The sequence below is a fragment of the Crocodylus porosus genome, unplaced genomic scaffold (genome assembly GCF_001723895.1).
Source record: "Crocodylus porosus isolate Cpor-Errol unplaced genomic scaffold, CroPor_comp1, whole genome shotgun sequence".
Taxonomy (NCBI): Eukaryota; Metazoa; Chordata; order Crocodylia; family Crocodylidae; genus Crocodylus; species Crocodylus porosus.
The window spans coordinates 192904373-192926715 of record NW_017728906.1 but is presented as its reverse complement, the minus strand read 5'-3'; the positions used below and the strand labels follow the sequence as shown (position 1 = coordinate 192926715).

Below are 22343 nucleotides of genomic sequence, written 5' to 3'. Positions count from 1 at the left end.
TGACCAGTGCCGCATAGAGGGGGAGGATCACCTCCTTGGACCTGCTCATGATGCATCAGTGGATACATGACAAGATGCGATTAGCTTTCCTGGCCGTGTCCTCACATTGGTGGCCCATGTTAATTTTGGAATCGATAATGACTCCAAGATCCCTTTCTGCCACTGTGCTTTCGAGAAGGGAGTTCTCCAGCCTGTAGGTCTGCTGCTGGTTCTTTCTGCTCAAGTGCAGTACCCTACACTTGTCAGTATTGAATCCCATCCTATTCTCATTCACCCACCCCTGTAACCTGTCCAGGTCCAGTTGTATCCTGTCCCTTCCTTCTAGCATGCCCACCTCACCTCAAATCTTGGTGTCATCAGTGAATTTGAAAAGGGTGCTTTTCACCCCCTCGTTCAAGTCACTAATAAAGAAATTGAACAGTACGGGCCCGAGGACCGAGCCCTAGGGGACTCCACTGCCCACATCCCTCCAGGTCGAATATGACCCACCACCACTCTCTGGGTGTGGCCCCCTAGCCAATTTGCAAACATCTGACTGCGTAGGCATCAATGCCACAATCACCTAGGTTTTTAGTGAGAATGGGGTGGGAGACCATGTCAAAGGCCTTCCTGAAGTCTAGAAAGACTACATCCACTGCAACACCTGCGTCCAATCCTTTTGTGACCTGATCGTAGAAGGCAATCAGGTTGGTCTGACAGGAACTGCCCCTAGAAAACCCATGCTAGTTGCCTTTGAACATCATCTCGCTTGCTGGTCCCTCACAGATGTGCTCCTGGATAATTTTCTCAAAGAGCTTCCCCAGGACCGAAGTAAGTTGCCTCGGTCCTCCCTCCTCCCTTTTTTGAAAATGGGACCACACTGGCCTTCTTCCAGTCTTCTGGCACCTGGCCAGAGCACCATGAGTGCTCATAAAGCTGTGCAAGGGCCCTGTGATGTCCCCTGTCAATTCCCTCAGCACCCTGGGGTGGAGAGCATCTGGACCTGCTGATTTGAACATGTCCAGCCCCTCCAGAAGTTTCCTAACTCAGTCCTCCCTGACCCTAGGCCTGGCAGAGTCTCTCCTGAGTCCGTCCTGAATCCTGGTAGGGGAGATGTCCTGGTCCCTGCTCAGAAAAATGGAGGGAAAGAATTTGTTAAAAAGGTCTGCTTCTTTGTCTGGTGCAACCACCTCATCACTTCTGTAGGGACCATGGCTGACATCAGGCCCAGTTGGATGGCCAGCATTCTGAAAAATACCATCGATATTGTCAGAATAAGATACTGATTTTTACACTGATCCTTACTACTGCAAAAGGTCAGACCCAAGATAGGTTCTGCACATCAGCTTCCTCTGGTTCAGTCTATATTTCAAATCCCCACAGTGTCATTGAAGTGGCTAATGGCCTTTTTTAATTTTTCAATAGCTGTCAAGAAGAAGCAAAATTATGCTAGCATACATGAGGCAGTGAAAACCGGTGATGTAGAGCAGCTTGCATCAATGGTAAAAAGTGGAACCAACATTAATGAAGTGGATTTAGTCCATAAATTTACACCTTTGCACTGTGCGGCACACTCTGGAAGTCTGGAGGTAAAATGTTTTCTTAGATCTGGTCTGCAACAAGGTTCTTGTAGATCAGTGTAATCTTACTTAGGTTAGGAGAGAGACCGAACCGAACATTGCAACTTCATACTGTTTGAGCTAAAAAATAATCTGTCTTTTTATTATTTAATGACTTCAGCACAAAGAGGATAGGAATTGATAGTGATGAGTGTACAGTTTAACATACAGCATATTATACAATGTAGAAATCAAAAGGATTATTCTTATTTTTAGTTATCTAGGTTTTTATTGTGCCTTTTCCAAGCCCTATGCATGTCACGCATTCAGTGTTGCAAGATTTTACAAACTATATGACTTTTTCCTAACTTCAGCATTATAGCGTCACAGCTTCCCTGTATTCCTCAAGCAGCCCTGTTCTTATTAACCGTGTTTTGTCCTCCTCTTCACTCAGCAAGGGCCTGGTGAAATGTGTGAGATTTGTTCTGTGTTCTAACAATCAACAAATCTGGGCTATATTGAAACAGAAGGCGGGTAAATTGAAAAGACACTGATTCAGATAGAGCAGTGGTATTTAACCTGTAGCCTGGTGAGAGATCTGGTTTGTGAGGGCATGTCATCTGCCCACAGGGCTTCCCCACAGGTCTGGAAGTTTAGCAGTGGAGGAGCAGTGGCAGCTTTGGTGCCTCTCTGCTGCCAAATTTCTGGACCTGTGGGCAGTTCCCAGGCACTAGGTTACACCAGGTTTGGGGCTGGATCCAGTGCATGGGATCAGGTGGGTGTGCAGTGGATCTGGTGCATGAGGCCAGATCAGCATCACACCTCTGGACTGACCCCTTACACTGACCTCATGCTTGGTCCAGCCCACAGACCAACATTGTGCCACTCAGGGCCAAAAGGTCAAGCACCATTGCAGTAGCATGTATCCTGCCACCCATCCCATCCCTCCATACCAATGGAATGTGAGTTTGAATGCATCAGGCAATTGCAGCTTCCAGATCCTCCTACAGGGAGATGGTATCAGCATGATAGGACTCTAGCCATTTAGATGTGTGTAGGTTTCAATCAAAACTTTTTGCATTTACCCAGAAATACTTGCCAGTTGCTGCAATAAGTGCTATGAAATGAAAATCTAGCTTGCCATATTTTGAATGAGCTGCAGTGTTCTGCTGTAGCAATCTAACCAGGAAGTAATAAAGACATGGATAAACGTGCCAACTTCTATGTCCCAAAGGCAAGAAAGCAAACTTCTTACTAATTGCAAATATTGAGCATGCCGCTGCTGTTAGCTCATGTAGAAGCTGTCAGAGAGATAACAGGACAACCCCACTGTGAACTTTAGAAACATTTCCCATATGGCCTAGTTCTCTAACTTATGCCTTTTTTTCCTAATAATTCCTACACTCAGGTTATGTTTGAACTGAGTCTCATTTAGCTATGTCTCACCAACGCCTCATTCATTCATGGGGACAGTGGAGGAATCAGTGCTGTAGATTAGGCAAAATCTCTGCTCTAGAAAATGTAGTACATTTAGCAAAGGGAGATTTAACAAATGCTTAAGTTTTCTCTGAACATTGCATGGGAGCTGCAGGAAGTAGCCGTCAACCTCAACACATTTTTAAAAGTGTGGCTTGGGCTTGAGGGAGCAGGATAAGAGAAGGGAATCCAGGAAACCTAACAAATTAAAGGCCAATAAAGGTTAATCTTTTTTTTTTTTTCCTCATGACAAACACAGTCAGAATTGAAGAAAAGGGTGTTTGTTTCCTCTATTTTTAACATACTTTCCACTTTTAATTGGAGAAAGAATATAAATGCCCTTACGAACTCCTTTTGAAACTTCAGTTTACATTAAATAAGCCAACACTAGGTTCTGAATTTGTAGGTTGTTGGAGAATTTCCTGAGCAGATGAAGGCATGAAGCTGCATAGTTCATCTGTAGGTTCCTACTGGATCTGTTCTACTACAGAAATAGTCCCTTCAGAATATTCTGTTAATACTTAAAGCATCGGTCAGTAAGTTGTTATGAAAATGGCATTTTAATTGCATACCAGCTCCATGACAACATCCTATATTTAAGATGGACGTGAATGTCTTTGACTTTGTTTTGGTTGGTAGTGTCTTCACTGGCTGCTGTGGCATGGAGCTAATATAACAGACACAACTATGAGAGGCTGGACAGCAGCTCACCTTGCCGCTATCAGAGGCCAAGATGCTTGCATGCAGGTAAGTATAGTTATCTGCCATCAACCAAAAGTCAATACAGCAGATTGTCTGCTGCTGGAAGGGCCATAGCTTCATTGTGGTGGGATCATCTATGACATTTTACAGGAGCTGAGGGTGTGCTCCAGTGGTCTGAAAACAAAAGCCACCATGAGTGGGATTTACATAAAGGATCAGGATGCCAAGTTGACATCCAGTTCCCTTAGGTAGCTTGATAGTTGCAGCTTAGTCTCTTCAGAATTATAGTTATGTACAATTAACAAAAAGTCTTTGGGAGGCATTTTATCTCTGCTTTAATTATTGCTAATTATAGGTATTCTGGTATGGCTTGTAATGTCAGTCATGGACCAGGACACATTGTCCAAGGCCCTTTGCAAATGCAGAATGTAAGGATGATCCTTACTCCAAGAAACTTACAATCTAAGTTAAAGACAAGAAGCAACAAGTGGGTACAACCTGGACAGATGGAGGAACACGCGATACTGATTATAGTGTGGAAGAGTTTATTGATGTTGTTTTACACCTTTAAAGTAATCCTTCTAGGCAACTCTTTCTTTTTAATATTATAAAGTGAATTTAAAATTTTTGCATTTCTTTTAAGCTTTAGGCAGGGTGGAGATTCACCTTATAGACTAACTAAATCAGAGTCACATAAGCTTTTGTGAGTTTGAGCTTACTTCATCAGATGCTGTGAAAGGATGTAGATGGATCTCTGATTTAGTTAGTCTGTGGATAGGAAAAGAAGTTGCATTTGTCCCTGGACAAGTCGTGTTATACAAGTAGACTTTTTGCCGATTGCTTTTGAAGCTTATGTATTTTCTTGAGTTTTGCATCATCTTAAGACACTATTTTGTATTGCTTTGTAGCTTGACGTAAGTGGTCGACCTTTGTATGCTGTATGTGTGAGAGAATGGGTGAGAGCATGTTTGTGGAAAATGAAAATATCAGCTGATGACTGGCTGAAGGGTGCAGACAGAAAACCAAAACAAGAAGAATCCGCCCCAGAACAATGAGAGAACAACGGCAATTGACCTTCAAGGAAGAACATAGCGATAACACAACAAAAGCCCAGAGGACTGGGTGAATTGACAAGACTATAAAAGATGGGGCGAGACACATCGATTTTGGGTGTTGTTTTGCATGTCATCCTGGAGCATTGGTTTGTCTGATGAGATGGATAGGCAGGAGCCCAGCTCCTTCTTGTGGTCAACTTGGGTGGTCCCTAAGTTGATCCAAGCACTGATACCACTGGTAACACATACCAGTGGAGAATAGAAATTGGGGTATGAATGTGGTGTGTATGTGTGCATCAAGGGCTTAATCAGTAAACGTGGCATCTTGCCTTATTCTCCTTCATAAGATCTTGCTTGTGATTTGAGCAATTGGCAATTTGTATAACAGTTGTGCCTGTGTTTGTCCCAGAACAGAAATATCCTGGGATTGGTGCATGCACATCTGGCCCTTCTCATCAGAGTTTAATGAGTGGCTGAATTCACTGCTGCTTTTCTGCCATTGATTCAGTTGTGCAATTCTGGGACAGTGGTTCAGATGCACTTTGTGATGTCCTGGGATAAACTTAGTACATCTTATCCTGTCAACCTTTTTAGAGTTTATCCCAGGACAATGGACATGGACATCTGAATCATCAGATTTGGTCATGGGATAAAATGGTTTAATCCTGAAACAAATACTATGTCTGTTTGTAAAGTGCATCTCTACCTGGGCTTGTGCCTGACTTCAGACTAACTTATCTAACTGCTCTCTACTTTTAGGCTTTAGTTATAAACGGAGCAAATCTAGAAGCTCAAGATGACAAAGGACGTACTCCATCACACCTAGCTGCAGCTCATGGTCAGTCGTACACGTTACAGACGATTCTCCGGAATGGAGTGGTAAGGCAGTTTTATCTCCCAAGAGAAACTCTTAATCTTAAGACAGTGTAGACTTCAGTTATATCATCAGAGCTTCCTAGAACAGAACCAAATTCTGGGATACTTTGCAAACAAAATTCCTGTTAGTTTTTTAATAGATTTGGGATTGTAAGGTTTGATCTGTTGTTTAGCAGTTGTTTGTGAGAGTTTATTTTAACTTAAGGTCTAGTTATTAATTGTGAGACATAACAAAAGTTTTCAAAGAATTTGAAGAGAATCAATGGATCACTAGAGGGAGATCAGAAGCTTTGATGATAAAAATCTTTTTCAATTGTAGAAAATTTTAGCTTTAAAATACAGATGTAAGCACCAACATATAGTGAGCAACAAAAACATGGCCAGAACATTCCTAGTATGTATGTTTATACATGAATTGTTGAAATAAATAAAACACTTATGAAGAAGGATGTCTGTCCTCCAGCAGGAATTATGTTCATAGTAGCATCAATATTTCAATCAAATAAAGAAGGTATGTATTTTTTTTCCTGGCTCTTTTGGTTTGATTTAAATTAGGTTTGTCTTTGGGTTTCCTGTAGGGTTAAAACCTGCAGCCCCCAGGTTCTCTCTGTCCACCACTCCTCTCATCACTCCAGGTGCTCCCCATCTCTTCCCTGGCTTTCACTCCCTATCCCCACCCCACGGGATGGAGCAGGGCAGGGCAACACAGGTCAGTGTAGAGCCTGCAGCCAAGGAAATCAGGGGGGCTGCTCATTCACGTGGTGTTGGGGGAGCTTGCAGCTAGAGAGGTGAGGGGTCCATGGCCTCTGCTGGTGAAGCCCCTGTGTTGTATGGTCTCCAGCCACTAAGTTGGACAGCCCCGATTTAAATAATTAAGACAGTATGAATACCTAGTTCCTATTCCAGAGTTAATCTGGGCTGTACAAGTTCTTCCACTGACACATGAACGAACTAAGTGAATGAACCTACTTCTTTTATTCTAGGATGCTAATGTTTCAGATAAGAATGATTGGAAGCCAGTTCATTATGCTGCTTTTCACGGCCGCTTGGGTTGTTTGCAGCTTCTTGTCAGATGGGGAGCTAGTATAGATGACGTGGATGACAATGGAAATCTTCCAGGTACATCAGGGAAATTCTATGTTGCCCTGACATTTGGGTTTCAGTTGCTATATTATGTGATTGTTTAGCAAATGACAAGTAGTAACATTTGCTGACTGATTCCACATAATTGCCACAGTTCTGTAATTTTGTAAAGGAAAGAGACACTTATGTTATCTACAACACTGCTGTGTGGGTAACATTGGAAAATGCTGACTCTTACAATGGTAAGTCTTGCATCTATACTAGATATGCCCTGAGATATGTTTTCATTCACATGTGAGATGTACATTGGGCAATTTTAACTGTAGGGGGTGTTACCAGCCCCACTTATAATGTAACAATATCTAACATAAATAACATGTATGTTCAGTGCCTGTGGTATTTCAGCTTCAGCTTCACCTTGGGTAGCTCTGTAATTCCTTGGATGAAATCCACTTTCTACCAAAGTCAAAGGGAAAACTCCTGTTGACTTTATCGCATTCAGCATTTCATCCCCTTGAATTCCAGCCTTATGCAGCAGGCATTTCTGGCACTGGAAGACCCTGCTGTGGGGCCAATATATGTGACTATCTAAAGCAATGGTTCTTAAAAGCTATGGACTTGAAGCACCCCTCACTGGACTTGAGGCACCCCTCCATAATTTCTGTGAATTGGGTAGCACCCAATTTCAAAAATTAATTTATATGTTACAATGCTTGTCTCCTTGGAGAGGGCTGGGCAGTGGGGGTAGGGGATCAACCAGGCAGGGACAAGCTTGAGTCTCTGCTTATATGCTTATCTCTTCACACCTCACAGTAGCCTTCAAAGGATCTGGAGGTACCCCAGGGTGTCATGGTACTCTGGCTGAGAATCACTGGTCAAGAGTTTTCCTGGACTGGGAGACTGGGCAGTTTCTTACTTATATGAAGTACATTAGTGCTACTTGCTCTGGTTATATCTAGCTATTGTAAGGATAATTGAATTCTTAATGGGAGAGAAACTAATTATCTTTCTAGTAATGTACAACAAAATATTCCATCTTTTTGCCAGTAGTATATGAACCAAATTATGGAGAGTATTTTCATGGAATTATATTTTCTAATTAATACGTATGTATTTGACACTGAGTCCCTCATCCACGTTTCCCACTCATGGGAATAGCAAATACTACTGTTTATAAAGCAATGAACATATGTATTATACCTCTATAGCTCAGTTCATTATGAATCACTGAACATTTCAAACATTAAACACCTAAGCTTCACAGTATCCTGAAATATAGGTAAAGTAACATTTCAGTTACTTCATCTATATGGATAGACCATAGTCGTTTCACATAGCAATAATACATGACCATTTAGGAGAGAAAACAAGTAGAAATTCTGTAAACAATGAAACTCGGGGAAAGTTGAGAAGCAAAGGATAATAACTTACCTCTTTCAGATGACTGCTCATCCACAGGTCTCAGGGAGCTTCTACATGCAATGTTGCTGTGCAGTAACTGGAGTTAGAATCATAGAATCACAGAATCACTGAGTCGGAAGGGACCTAGACAGGTCATTGAGTCCGACCCCCTGCCATGGGCAGGAAGGAGCACTGGGGGTGGCAGGGGTCATAAGACCCCAGCCTGGTGCCTATCCAGTCTCCTCTTGAAGATTTCCAGGGAAGCTGAGAGCACCACCTCTCTGGGAAGCCTATTCCAGGCTCTGGCCACCCTTACCGTGAAGTAGTTCTTCCTAATATCTAACCTAAACCTGTCCTCCCTCAGCTTGTGGCCATTGTTCCTGGTGACTCCAAGGGGGGCCCTGGTGAACAGACTTTCCCCGAGTCCCTGCTGCTGGCCCCTGATAAGGTTGTAGGCAGCCATAAGATCCCCCCTCAGTCTCCTCTTGTGGAGACCGAAGAGATTCAGGTCCCTCAGCCTCTTCTCATAGGACTGGCCACGGAGGCCCCCAACCATATGAGTGACCCTTCTCTGGACCCTCTCCAGTTATGGGCAGTGGGTGTGTCTACATGAGATGCTTACGGTGCATTAACCTAATAACATTGTGCAGTAGTGTGGCAGTTAAAAACCGTGGTAATAGCCTACTACACAGTGTTATTAGGCTAGTGAGCAGTAAGCATTACAAAATAACCATGCACTGGTGCTACTGCACAGTAACTCTAGTTACTGCACATTTAGTTAGTATTTGATTAACCAAGTACTAAACTAAAAGCACAGTAATTAAGGAGCATTACTGAACGTGTAGACATACCCAGTAGCATTGGTGAACATCTTCAGGTGACACTGTGTAGTAGTGTATTAGCACTGTCCATGCTGTGACGTGCTACTCTGCAGTATTTTCTAGGTACAGTGCAGCTTGCGTATTGTGAGGATGCACCCAGAGTACAGTACAAAAGAGTGTAAATGTCATTATCCCCACTTATATAGATGGGAAACTGAGGCATGGAGGGGTGAAGTGATTTGCTCAAGGTAGTACAGCAGAGGTGAAGCTGGAGCCAAGGTCCTCGGACTTCTGGCTTATCCATGCTGCCTCCATCTGATCTGGAGTTTGGCTGGGACAGTGAAGTTGGGCTCGTACTTTTACACAAATCTGTTAAGGGATCTTGAAAAACCATAGATGGTAAAGGCTTAGGTTAACGTTCATCCAAAAAACTGCAGCCCCAGCAGTGCACAGTCCCAGCCTGCCCCATCATGGAGCCTGACCTTGTGAAGAGGGAATGATGGCAGAATCTGTTTAGCAGAGATCTACTGTTTCTGTCCATCCTATACCCAGCCCTTCCTTGTTTCCCATATGCTTCATCTCCAAACTCTGCATTGAGCAGGAAGTAAACACTCCCAAGTCCAGTCCCCCTGCTCTTTCTGCTGTGGTATACAGCTAGAAGCCCTAGCAGAGAGGAGCTGGATTTGGGGATGTGGTGGGCTTTGAATTTAGCTGGGTGTTCCTTATTTAGTTATGCTCAGCTTTAATATGTGTCATCTTTGCTTTTGTAACAGCTCATTTGGCAGCAATGGAGGGCCACCTGCATTGCTTTAAGTTCCTGGTTAGCAAAATGGCCAGCGTGACTCACACAGTGAAGGCCAGGAATGACCATGGGGAGACCCCAAAGGACTTGGCCCAGAGGTTCTACAAGGATAATATTGTAGAGTACATTGACAGCGTGGAGCAAGAGCGAGACCATCTGTTTGGTCAGGAAGGTGAGCAGAAACCCAAACAGTATCTGAAATACAAATGTTTGCAGCAGAAACAGCAACAGTGGCACAGTAACTGTGTAGAAGTGACTGATGCAGATATGGGAAAGTGACTCACTTCAAAGTGGTAGCATAGAGCTGTAGAATAGAGGCTGTCAGACTGCCTTGCTGTTATGCTTGAGGACCAGACCTGCTTCATTTTTCGAACAGTCATTCTTTATCTAATACTCTGGGGGTGGTATAACTCATGTCTGGTACCAAGAAAAATGAAACTGGCTCTATGGATAATTAGTAGCAGCAAGGAAAAATAAAATATATTATGTTGCAATTAAGACCATTGAGTAGAAAATAAGCAGAAGGCTTTATTTTCCAACTTTATTAGGCCATTCAGTTTAAAACAAAGGCATATGCATTACTTCAGAATTATAAAGAGAATCTCTGTGCAGCTATAACATGCCTACATCCAACAACCAAGGCATATGTAGTGAAGCCTGTAATGAATAATGCTCTGTTCTGCAGCTGTATTTTAACTGATTAAAGATGCATTAACTGCACTACCAACAAGAAGTGTGGATTTTCCATGCATGAGTTATTACTGAGAGAGAAAAACTGACGGGGAAGTGAAAATTAGCTTCTTTGTGTATTTAGTGGAATTACTGTCCTTCACTTGGAAATGTCTCTGTTACATTTGTTTAGATTTAGCTTTCCCAGCTCATGTTGCTGCCTTCAGAGGGGACCTGGTGACACTTAAAAGATTAGTGGAAAGTGGAATAACCAATATTAATGAGCGAGATGATAAGGGATCCACTGTTATGCACAAAGGTCAGTAATTATGATCAGGGTTTCAGCTTGTTATTGCTTGTTATTGAGTTGTTTACTTAAGTAAACTTATTTAAGTAGCTACTCATCCAATAAGCTTCACGAAACACAGCTTCTTATTTTCCTGAGAGCTTCAAAGGGCAGCCAGCACTGAATGTATAGCTGGAGATACCTATTTGCAGGTGCATATGTGCACGTGCATATGTGCAAGTGGTGGTGCATATGTGTAATTGCTCTTAAACTAACTTAACCAAGCTAAAGTACAAAAGACAGTGTATTTACTTCCTTATTATACTTTTTTACATCCTCAGCGCAGAGATATGCTGTACAGTGAATTGTTGCTTTACTTTCTAAGCATTTAGGGACCATGGTGATGTACATTATAGACGACCAAAATATAGTACACCATGAAGGGTAGTGATGCAGCCACTCAGGAGGGTCTAATGCAGAATTATGGGGAAATATTTTGGACCATTGCTGTTGCATTTTGTTGTGATACACCACAGGGCCAGGGTAATTCTTGTCCAATCCAGGTTCATTCAAATATAGTACTCCCATGTTAGCTTGTATGCACCATACCCTCCTGGAACTAGAGGGAGGCACAAAACAGGCTGATAGCTCTATACAAGACAGAAGGCAGAGGAAAATTGCACCTTATAGACTAAGTAAATTATTGTTATACAGAACATTGATAAGGTGGTTCCACAGTTTCTCAGATGGAGTGAAGCACAGCTTGTCAGCATAGGCCATGTGGTATGCAGAACAGTGTGTATTATTCACGCTGAGTCCCTTGAGTATGATATTCATTTGCTTGTATCTGGTCAGGAAGAAGATGAGTGAACTTGAGCAAGTTTCTTGTGTAGATTGATTGCAGTCCATTTGTTTGGCTGAACATGGTGCTATCCCTGAGCAGAGAGGTAGTTAGTCTGTAAGGTGCAAATTTATCTTGCCTTCTGCCTGACTTCAGACTAAGCTAACTACCACTCTGTAGCAGACGAGCCTGCCAGACTGCACAAATCAGCTCTGATTCAGCCAACCATGAGTCGTCTGCTGGCTGCTAGCAGGACTAGTCTTGTTTTTATATATAAACATATGTTTAATTTGTTTCTTGATACAGTGCCTTATTCTGCAACTACCTTTTCCTTTCTCTGTCTTCCCCTAATTTTTCTCTAGGAGTTGTAAAATGTCAGTTCTGAAAAAAAAAGAATCTTTTTTTATATTTTGTAGGAATCACATTCCAGTTTTACTGTTTTCACATTTATAATTCTACAGCCTGATCAGTCACTAAGGCAAATACTTTTTTCCCATGTATGCATTAAAGAAATCCTAGCTGCTTGAATCAGACCCCTTTCCAACAGTGTTGGTTATGAATCAGATACAGGTTTCCCTCATGATGGACATGTGTTCCTGGAAAATGAGACATAACTCAAATTTGCATAAAGGGAACCCAGGTTACAATGTAACAAATAGGGATATGTTCCAAGATCTCAACTGTACTGATCTCTGGACCCATTTCTACCACTTTTTCAAGACAATTTTGGTACTCACCAGGAGCAGCAGTACATACAAGTACAGGGTGGTGGTGAATGTTACCATAATGGGGATGGCAACTACAGAAACACGTGTCGCAGACAACAAGCGAGGAACACAGATCCACACAGGAGACTATATTTTGGTGTGCGTCACTCCCACAATGCACCACACAAAGCAGCTGACTGCGGGCTTCCACCACACTGATCGCATAAGAGTGAATTTACCTTGCATATAACGATTTTTTGGTATAAAAAGGGTCATTGCATAAGAGCAAATTTGCACATACAGAACCTGCATAAATCAAGGGAAGCCTGTACCCTGCTTCTGGTATCATGTGATATGTGGAAAGCCCAAGGAGAGAGATCCCTTTGCTGAATGAGTAGTAGGGAACCCTGCAAACCTCATCTCCATCCATTCTAATGCCAGCACTAAAAGCAGGAGCAAGAAAAACCGTGAGGGGCTTTAGCATCTAAAGTCAAGTGCCTAAATCAGTAAGGCAAGAAGCAAATTCATTCTATACAGAAGACAGGCAGGTCATAGCTGGTCTTATAGTGGCAAGGATTTGGACTAGACCTATGGAGGGTCCCTTCCAGCCCTACTTCTCTATGAGTCTATGATTGTGAGACGAGAGGAAAAGACCTCTCGCAAGCTATTACCAGAAAAAAGAAAAAAATTCTGTGACTTAACTCTCTCTCCCTAGAAGCCCACCACTTAGATAAACATTTATATGGTATGTGTGATTTGCTGTCTTTTTGAGGGCCATCCTAGCAGTGTAAAGTATCTTCTCTGTCTTCCCTGAGGAGGACTGTATTTGTCAAGCAAGTGCGTGTATAGATTGTAGAGGGCAGTGTCATATGTACTGATATGAAATTCATCGTTGTCTCTCGCTCAGACCTGTCCTGTCATTCTGGACCATATTGTAGATGTTCAGCTCTCTGTTATACTGCACTGCAAGGCCCAGGAAATAGTCCTGGAGTTCCCTCCTCAACAACTGAACCTCTTGTCCATTCAGTTCTCGTCATCAGGATGCTGAATAGATTATTTTAGGGATTTGCAGTCATGGTATCCATGATAGTGAATACAGCTGACAACAAACTTGGAGAGATCCAATAGTGAGGATGAAATGGTTCAGCAAGTGAGGGACATGTTTTAGCAACGTACTGACAATAGGCTGAGATGGATAGATACAGGGTAAGATCTTTCTTGTTAACATAAATAGAGATATCCCAGGTTACAGGAGCTGAAGAGTTGGCCCATAACATTTGTTTTACACAAAACAGGATATGAAAATATATAAAAGCTCTCCTTCCCTGCTGCCAGTGCACTGAGCTTGTTCTGGGAGGTATTTTTGTCTTGGGATCTTGGTGCTCAGACTTCAGAAGCTTTCAACCCTTGTTAAGGGGGGCCTGGGTTGGTGTGGGTGCCAAGGAACAGGGTTGACAGCCCAGAGGTTGAAAGTTTATAGCAGAAGTGTTTGTGGTGCAGCCTGATCAGTATTCCAACAAAATCTGAGATTTCTGCTAAATACCTTGTCCCAAGGACCTGAAAAGGGAAGGAAAAGGCATTTAAGATTAACAAGTGTGTAGGACTGATTTTGATACATGCTCTCTCCATCAGCTGCTGGTCAAGGACACATAAACTGCTTACAATGGATGATTGAAATGGGAGCTGACTGTGATATTACAAATGAAGCTGGAGAGACACCAAAGGATGTAGCCAGGAGGTAGATGTCCCTGTGTCTTTGTTTCAACTGGTTTGTAAAGGGCAAGACTCCAGACTCTGCTCTTACACCAGCAGACTGCTGTTGATTTCAGTGGAGTTACTCCTGATTGCCACTGATGCAAGCAAGAGCAGATTTAGGTCCATTAATTCAGACTTCGGGGTAATAATTGTTTGGCAGTAATGCTTTACTGAGAGAGGGGCTTTACTGAAAGTATTTAAATAATAAAGGCAAATTCTTGTGACTGGAGGTGAGGGGAACTGTGTGAGCTGTGTACATGGCAAACTGTAAAAGAAGAGAATTATGTAACTGAGAAGAAAGAGAACAAACACTGAGGAGATATGCTTCAGGCACGCATAATAATAATGAATGCTGAAGGTGGCCAGCAGGCAGCATTTCTGTTTACTGTTAAGTACACCACATGTGCTTATTTGATTAAATTAAGAGGCAAAATAAATGTAAAGTCTCTGAAAAGAAAGAAACTTTTGCACAACTTTGTAAACTGTAGAACTGTCTTCTATAGTTATCACTGAGGCAGAAATTAAGTCTTCAGAAAACCAAAAGAAGCATCTTAACGGCCCTAGAGATCTAGGCTCATGTCCATGTGTACCAAAAGCCCCAAACTAACTACTACTGAAGTAAGTGGGAGAATGAAAAGAACCTGGGAGGCACTTCCATCTCCCATGTAATCAGGTGTATGTGTTTTACTTGGCAGTGAAACATGAGCTGCTTTTGTAGAGGAGCACGTGATATTGCAGTGGATGCTAACTATTGACTGCCATGCAGGTTCGCTCAGCTGGCAGCTGTGGAACTTTTGACCCAGGTAACAGGAGACAACTCGGATGAAGAATTAGATATCAATGACATAAGGTTTTTTGATAGACATGGTGTGGAAGGGAGCACAGACAGCAAAGGAGATTTAACCCTAGATCAAGTCAACAAAAGAGATGCACGCAGTAAGTAAGCTCTTTCTCAGCTCTGTCTTTTTCTGAAAGGGTGGGAGGAATAATCATCTCAGGAGAAAAATATATGTAGCCACATAATTTCAGCCAAGTCTGCAGAATTTATTGTCATCTGAGGTGTCAGGAACCAGGGGCTCTGTGCAAGAAGGTTTGAACAGTGAGCATCTTGTGGAAACCAGAACACTTTTGAAGCATGGAAACTAGAACAGAGGATAACTGGGAGATTACTTTAGTCCATCTGTAGGAAGCCGACACAGGAGTGTCCTTTATAGATTATTTCTGAGGGATATGTCAGATGTAATTCTATAACAACCAAAAACTAGACCTAGGCTTCTTCCTCTGGGAGACTGTTCCACAATCCATTGCCAGGAGATGGCTCATTAGCTACTCACACAATTGCACACAATTGTCTGTTTTGCAGTAAGAGCCTATCAAAGGATTGAAGAACTTAAGCAACTTCTAGAAATTGCCTGCAGCAACTACAAACAGCTGGGGGGAATAACTGAAGAGGAGAGAGTAAGGAAGAAAGAAGAAAGGGAGGCTGACAAGTAAGGTTCCCTTAACCGTGATATTTGTGCGCTTCTTTCCTTCCAAGTTTCTTCAAATGTGTTCAAGTATTTGGTACTTATTTAGGCATTATGTTTTAAATGCAGTATGTATGTATGGTCAAGAAGCTATCAGCTGGGAAATCAGTTGAGCTTCTGTCATGTTTGCCTAGTTCCTCAGTGTTTCATTCGGGACTTCTGCAGAAATGTTCCCTTGCAGAAATGGTTGAAGTGGTTGGACATCCCACCTGCAGAAGACTGTTGGGAGTGTACAGGAAATCTCACACTATCCTGCTGAGATTTTGGACTCCTAAATAGTGGTACCACTTTTTGCAGGCCTCCTTCTGGTTCTCTACTGTTCTCTTGAGTCTCTGCCTGTCCCCAGCTGGAGACTTTGGTATCCCCAAACCAATGCTTCTTGTCAGTCACTATGTGGGTGGAGCTGTAATATTGAGGACTTAGGAGCAGGGAGGTGTGTGCAAGGGTACTGCAGAATTTAGATAAGGAAATCACTTATTTCCTGATTTTTTTCAAAGGTGCTGAGCAGCTCCACGTTACTGGACTTCAGCGGGAGCTGTGGACACTCTACAGCTCAGACATTGCCCTCTTAAAAGTGCCCTCTGGAAAATGGCGATAACAACATTCATCTGCCTCACAGGGTGCTGTGAAAGGCAGTAACGCTTGCCGTGGCTCACTTTAGATTGGTGGCCAATAGACAAAGCATTCTGCATTTATCTCCCTGGGTTCCTTATTCTAAATATCTGTGAAGATGGCATTTTAGGCACCTGCAAGCTCATCTGGGTCTGATCTTTCTTCCTGGCTTAAATTCTCAGGGCAGGGCATATTCCCTCATTTTGTGACTGTGCTGGTTCATACTGGTGCATATGAAATCACTTTTCAGTTTGTGATGCTAGAGAGCTGGTTGCAGTAGGAACAACTGGAAGACGAAATCTGAATGATGTTTAAACTGCTAATCTCCATGATTCACTGATTGCTTATGGGACCATGTGTTGCTGAGTATCATATGCTGCTGTGCCTTCATGCAAACTATAGTTCTTTTTTTTTTTTTAATCTTCATTTCTGGGTAATCCCATAGTTTTAGACTTTAGAAACAGTTTAAAGCATCCACCTTCTTGAATACACACAACCTGCCACCCTACATCCTATCAGTGAAGGGACCAATCTATATGATTTCACACTCTCCCCTTGGTCTTGCAGGTATTTTTGATGTCCTGAGAATTAGGACCAGGAGGTAAACTTGTCTTTTGCTCAGTGTGTGGGATTACATTGCCCTCTAGTGGCTGGCCAGCATCTAAAACCGTCTGTTTTAGCAGAGCTAACACCTAAGGGTTGTTTGTTGTTTTGCAGCCAAATGTACTGAACCAGTTACGGTCCACATGCCGCGATGTGTCTGTGTGTGCTCACGTGGCGTGTTGCAGTAGCAGACAGCCTCTTTGTCCTTTCTGCTCCTGTTGCAGATACTGACCAATTGCAGCTGCTGTGCAGCTAGGACAGGCTGTGGCGAACATGGATCCCTGTTGGATCAGAAAGCATACCACCCTTGCAGTCTTCTCTCATTCAGCATGCTAATGATGCTTAAATAGCTACTGAACTGTGGTGAGGTCTGGGCCACAGGCTTCCTGTGCTTACAAGACAGTGGCAGCAGGTGCTGGTGTTATGCCTTACGCCGTTCTGGAGCAGTAGTACAGGCACAGCTAAACTTATGCCCCAACTAGCCTCCATGAGCTGTTTTGCCCCGGCAGCAGCAGGAGTGGACCTGGACTTTCTCCTTGGATCACCACAGGGCAGTGGTTTAACTAGCACTGTGCTTTTGGCAGGATGGTGAGAGAGCTGGAGGCCCAGCTGGAGTATGAGCGGGTGCGTCGAGAGAAGCTGGAGAGCCAGCTGGATGATTGTCGAGCAGAGATGGCTCGCCTCAAGGAGTGCCTGGGGAAGGTGCCGGTCTCGCCCCTGCCCACCAGGGTGAGTGCTGCATTTTGTACTGTCTGCCTTCACAGCGCTGCTTTGGAGAATGTGAAAAGTTTGGGGGCAGAACACTGTTCCCCTGCTAAGACACATGACAGGCCATTTTGGGGCATCTAAGTCATCCAGTAGCATCCCATTTTGCCTCTGGTAATAGCCTAATGGCTTACATAGCTATCATTCTGTTGCAGTGCACTGTGAGCCCCCAAACTTTTCATGTTCCCTTGTGTTCCCCCTGCCTAGGACCTAGGACACCCAGGTGCTAGACTCACTGCTGAGGAGATTTGAACCTTGGTCTCCCACATCACAGCCTGCCAACCTGATCATTATACCATGGGACTGAGGCTACCTTTCTATTAAGTTTAGGCTGCTGGGCAGCTGAGAAGGAAACATCCTGGGTGCTAGCAGAAAAGTGGCAAGAGGATGCCTCCCTGAGGCTCAGGATGGTGAATGCAGCCCTGGTATGAGCCCTTATTTCATTATACAGCATGGAGTCATCGGGAAAACTGCGCAAACAGCCTGTGGGCAGAGAGCAGGCTTCTTTACAGGGTGCTTCCCCTGGCTGTAATCCCCTTCCATCGAGGCTAGAAGAGATACCCAGACTGCACCATTTGAAAGCCTTTCAGTGGCAGTCCTGATCCCAGTGCTTCTTCAGGCAGGAAAGCCTTCTTGGAAGACCTGACTCTGAATCCCTCACAGAGAAGAGCATATGCTGATGTTGGACCAAGGGAAGGAAAGCCTGGGGAGCTGCTTATAGTGAACCTCAAGGCCTTGGACTTTAAGGCAATAAGAGACACAAGTACAAGATACAGCAATGACGCTATGTACAATACTCAGCATTTTCCATTCCTTTGTTACTACCTCACCTGCCTTGTGGGACATCAGATGTTTCTGTGCCCTGTCAAATCTCCTGGAAGGACACTTCTATGACACCTCTTCCTACAGACCCTGGAACAGGTGCACTGACTGGGGACCTATCAGTTTTTAGGTCACTCTGTGCACTGCAGGCCAGATTCTCCTCACACTTGCATTGATTTAATTCCATTGGGCCAGATCCTGCTCCCTGTTACTAAAATACACTCCAGATTGGGGTCATGACTTGGTAAAATGCACAAACAGCCTTGAGAGCAGGGGCCAGGACCCAGGGCAATGCCTGTCATCCTGAGCCACAGAGTTAAGGTCTTCCTATTTGCTTTCATTCTGACCCTGGACTCTCCCTCTCTCTCCTGGACTGTACTGTGGGCCAGCTTGAAGAAGAGCAGGGTGGAAGGCTAGTGCATAGGAGGTGTGGGTTCAGGCCCCCTGATGTTAAAGAGGGGGTGTTGTCTATATCCTGATGAAGTGCTCTGAGCATGAGGTGATCTATGGAAGGAGATGAGGATTATCCTTAAACTGCCACATAGAGGCCCAGCTGGTAGGACAGATGTCCTACTAAGACACATCTGCTTTCTCTGCTCCAAGGGAACTAGGAACCCAGAGCAGCCAGGCTGAAGTGAATGGGAGTCATATGCCTCCTGGGTCCATCTCTGGAGGTGTCCTAAGTGCTGCCCACTGACATAAATGTGCAGTTCTGCAGAGAGCAGTAGGAGGCACACAAGCTCCCATTGGAAGTGCCTACACAGGCAGAATGGGATACGTCTTGGTTTTGGGTTGTGTACATCAGGCACTTGTCAGCAGCTGCACATTAAATCCCAAATCGGCAAAATAGGATTTATCCCTCTGTGATCCAGAGCTGGCATCTCCAAAGAGCAGCTTCCAACTGCTGCATCTAACCAAGCTGGAAGAGGAGGATTCTCTGATGCACGTCAGAGGGGGCTCTCCCTGGCCGCCAGGCAGGTGCACACCCACTGCTTTGCTGGTAGCAGCAGCGAGAGGCTGGGACCAAAACCCCTTGTGCTGAGCTGGGGACTGCAAACCATCAGCTTGCCTTGCCTGGTACCCCAATTCTGAGCAAGCTCTTCTGGTTACTTCAGAAAGTGTGACAAAGCCAACACCTCACCCCAGCCCATAGTGGCCATGTGTACAGAAGTCATGGCACAGAAGACAGAATCCTCCTCTGGCTATGTTGTGCCCAGGCCCTCTTTGACGGCTTGCCTGTACTGTCCGCATGCAAACGTGAATGGCAGCGGTAAGCCTCCTGCTGCCATCTGCTGGCCTCCGGCTACAACTGCCTCCTGATGGCACTTAAGAATAGCACGGCACGAGCAGCCCTGGAGCTCCTGCCTGCATACAGGTGCCTGGGAGTGGAGCCCTTTGTTTCTCCATAGGCAGCAGTGTAGGCTGCAAGACACACTCATGACTAGGGGCAGCTCACAGCACCTCCTATCCCTCTTGGTTCTTGGCAAGGGTTTGGATGGCAGGGTTTTTCTTCTCTACCTGAGATGCTTCATGCCCTTTGGTTATGCCCTCCTATTCACAGTTGCTTCCTCCTTTCTTTCTCCCTCTCCCCTGCTGCTTCCATGTCTCTCCCCTGCTGCTTCCAGGTCTCTTTTCTCTCCGTGTCCCAGGACTGCCCTATGTAGCCACTGCTGTCTGCCTACTGCTCCCCTGCCCATTTGTTGTGGGAAAGCCCTGAAACGAACCCACCTCCTGCTTCCACAACAGTCCTGGGGCACTGGCCAGACATCCTTGGAGTTTTGTAAGCCTGTGACTCTTGGACTCATACTGTTCCAGCCTCTTATCAGCTGTAATTGGGCTGTTTCAAGCAGGGAAGAGAAGACGTGGCCCACGGATCAAGTTTACTGTCATGTACCCTTCTGAATTAATACAGCTGCTGATGGAGGGTCTTTGATGGCTCCTCAGCACTGTCCCATGAAAGGCCTCCGCTTGTTCTGACCCCCTCATTGGCGAGGCTGTGAGCTTTCCCCTTTGGGATTTCAGAGCTCTGCTCTTGTTTGTTAAACCAGTGGGGGATTTCAGAGTTGAGAGACTGGCTTTAAAAGTGAGACAAGATTGTCAATGATAAGCCAAAGTGACAACTGGATTGCTATTGCCATGGCACTGATAATGTGTCCTGCAGGCTTCCAGGTACCTTGCAGCAGAGGAAGCTTCAAATCAACCAAAATCAAAAGTTCATTTCAGTTAACAGCACTGCACTTTCTTACATCAACAGGTCTTCAACTCTGTATCAAAACAGATGCTGAGGCCTGGAAGATGAGCACAGGAGCTGTAGATGTATCAACCCCAGAAAGGCGCCACTTTTTTTTCCCCCCAGATAAGCTGGCAGGTCTAATCAGTTGCCCTTTAGGGGGTGAGAGTTTCTGGCTGTGGGTAGGGAGCTTTGCTGGGAGAAGGGATGGTGCTACCCAGATTACAGGTAATCTTGCAAGTTGGCTACTGATAAAAGAGGCAGACCTTTCATTTACTTGCACTTCAAAACACAAAAACATTTAACCCAAAGGCTGTCTGACTACCTGTGACAGCACAACAGCTTCTTATGTATACTAGCTAAGGAGACTTGAGAGGTGGGTGGCATGTAGATTGGCAGCAGGTCTTGAATTTGCTGAGTTTTCCAAATTTCTCTTCAGCTCATACCCCTATTTCTAGATGGCTTACTCTAAATCTTCTAATACACGCTGTCTGATGGCCTTTATTTATTTCACTGAACCAGATCTCTTGTGAGTTTGGACTGTGTCATTTAGTTGGGAAAGTAAAAGGAAGGGTTTCTTATCTTTTCTTTCCCCATTGTGAAAAGCTTGCTGTTAAACACGGACCTGTTTCTTTTTTACCTTAGCTTATGGTCTTATCTGGCAAGGCTGTTTTGTTTTTACAAGTGATCTAAGACTCTTTAACAAAAATATGTCTATTATAGCAAAATAGCATCTAATACATGTGGTTACATCAATCGCCAATATTAATATTTTAAGACAGCTATGATGTAGTGTATTTGTATTTAGCTATTGTATGGTGTTCTCGTGCAAGTGTCTTCTTTCAGTCCTTGTACTGTTTAATTGGATCTCATTACTGGTTTTGCTGGACATGTTAATTGCTTTACCCTGCTGACCATGCTGCACTGGGACGTTCTGCTTAGCTACACTTCTGCAGCTTGACCTAGGCCCCTTGAAAATGGCCAAGGCTGGTAACAATGGGAAGTGAACAGAAGAGAGATGAGAAAAGGATCCATTTAGTGCCCATTTTTTTTCTCAGCTGTATCCCAATTCCTAAGCCTAGTTAATTTACCATTTTAACTATTATTGTATTTCTTAAGCATTTCTTGTTTTGTGTTTAACACAATATTTTGCAACTGTCTGAAAGAGTTTGTGTGATTTAACCCCCTCCTTTGTAATGGAAGCAGGTTGAAACACACAGCTGCATTGTAATGGCTTGTATGTCTTCATTGCAGGAAATTGAGGCTCCTTCTGAATTGGGTAAAGAGAAAAAGAAGATGAAGAAGCCACTCAGCAGCCCCGGAGGTGTGTTTGTGAGACGATGCTGAGGGGTGCGTGGAAAGCAGCATTCATCTCATTCATCTTGGGAGCGTGGCAGGCAATTAGGAAGAGGTGATCACAAAGGAATGCTGTTGTTTTGTGGAACCCACGGGGCAAGCCCTCAGTAGAGTATGGTGAGCTGAACCTGTGCCAAACCGCAGGGTTTGTACTCTAGTCCTCTCTGAGTGAGCTCCTTGCAGTAAATGCATCCTAATACATCAGAAGGGGGAATGGAAGTCTTTTTTTGTACTATCTTGGCACTGGGCAACATTCTGTGGGACTGCTGGTATAAGAAGCCTGTAGCCTAACACTGGGTGCGTCTACATGAGATGTTTACTGCGCGTTAGACTAATTGAATCAAATGGCAGGGAGGCAGTAGGGGGGTAGGAAGGGGAGCCAATAGGGGACGGCAGCTTGACCCCTACCCCTTTCCC

The 22343-nt window shown here is 44.2% G+C and overlaps 1 protein-coding gene across 1 annotated transcript; it reads left to right on the top strand.

The window, feature by feature from the left end:
- Positions 1–1379: 1379 nt before the first annotated feature.
- On the top strand, positions 1380–22328 carry ANKRD42 (ankyrin repeat domain 42). Its single transcript, XM_019528544.1, has 11 exons — positions 1380–1568; positions 3654–3761; positions 5531–5650; positions 6631–6766; positions 9726–9926; positions 10617–10742; positions 13890–13995; positions 14779–14948; positions 15376–15502; positions 17338–17482; positions 21825–22328. The coding sequence occupies exons 1-11, from the start codon at positions 1380–1382 to the stop codon at positions 21915–21917; spliced, it is 1521 nt and encodes a 506-aa protein (XP_019384089.1). The 3' UTR covers positions 21918–22328.
- Positions 22329–22343: the final 15 nt, after the last annotated feature.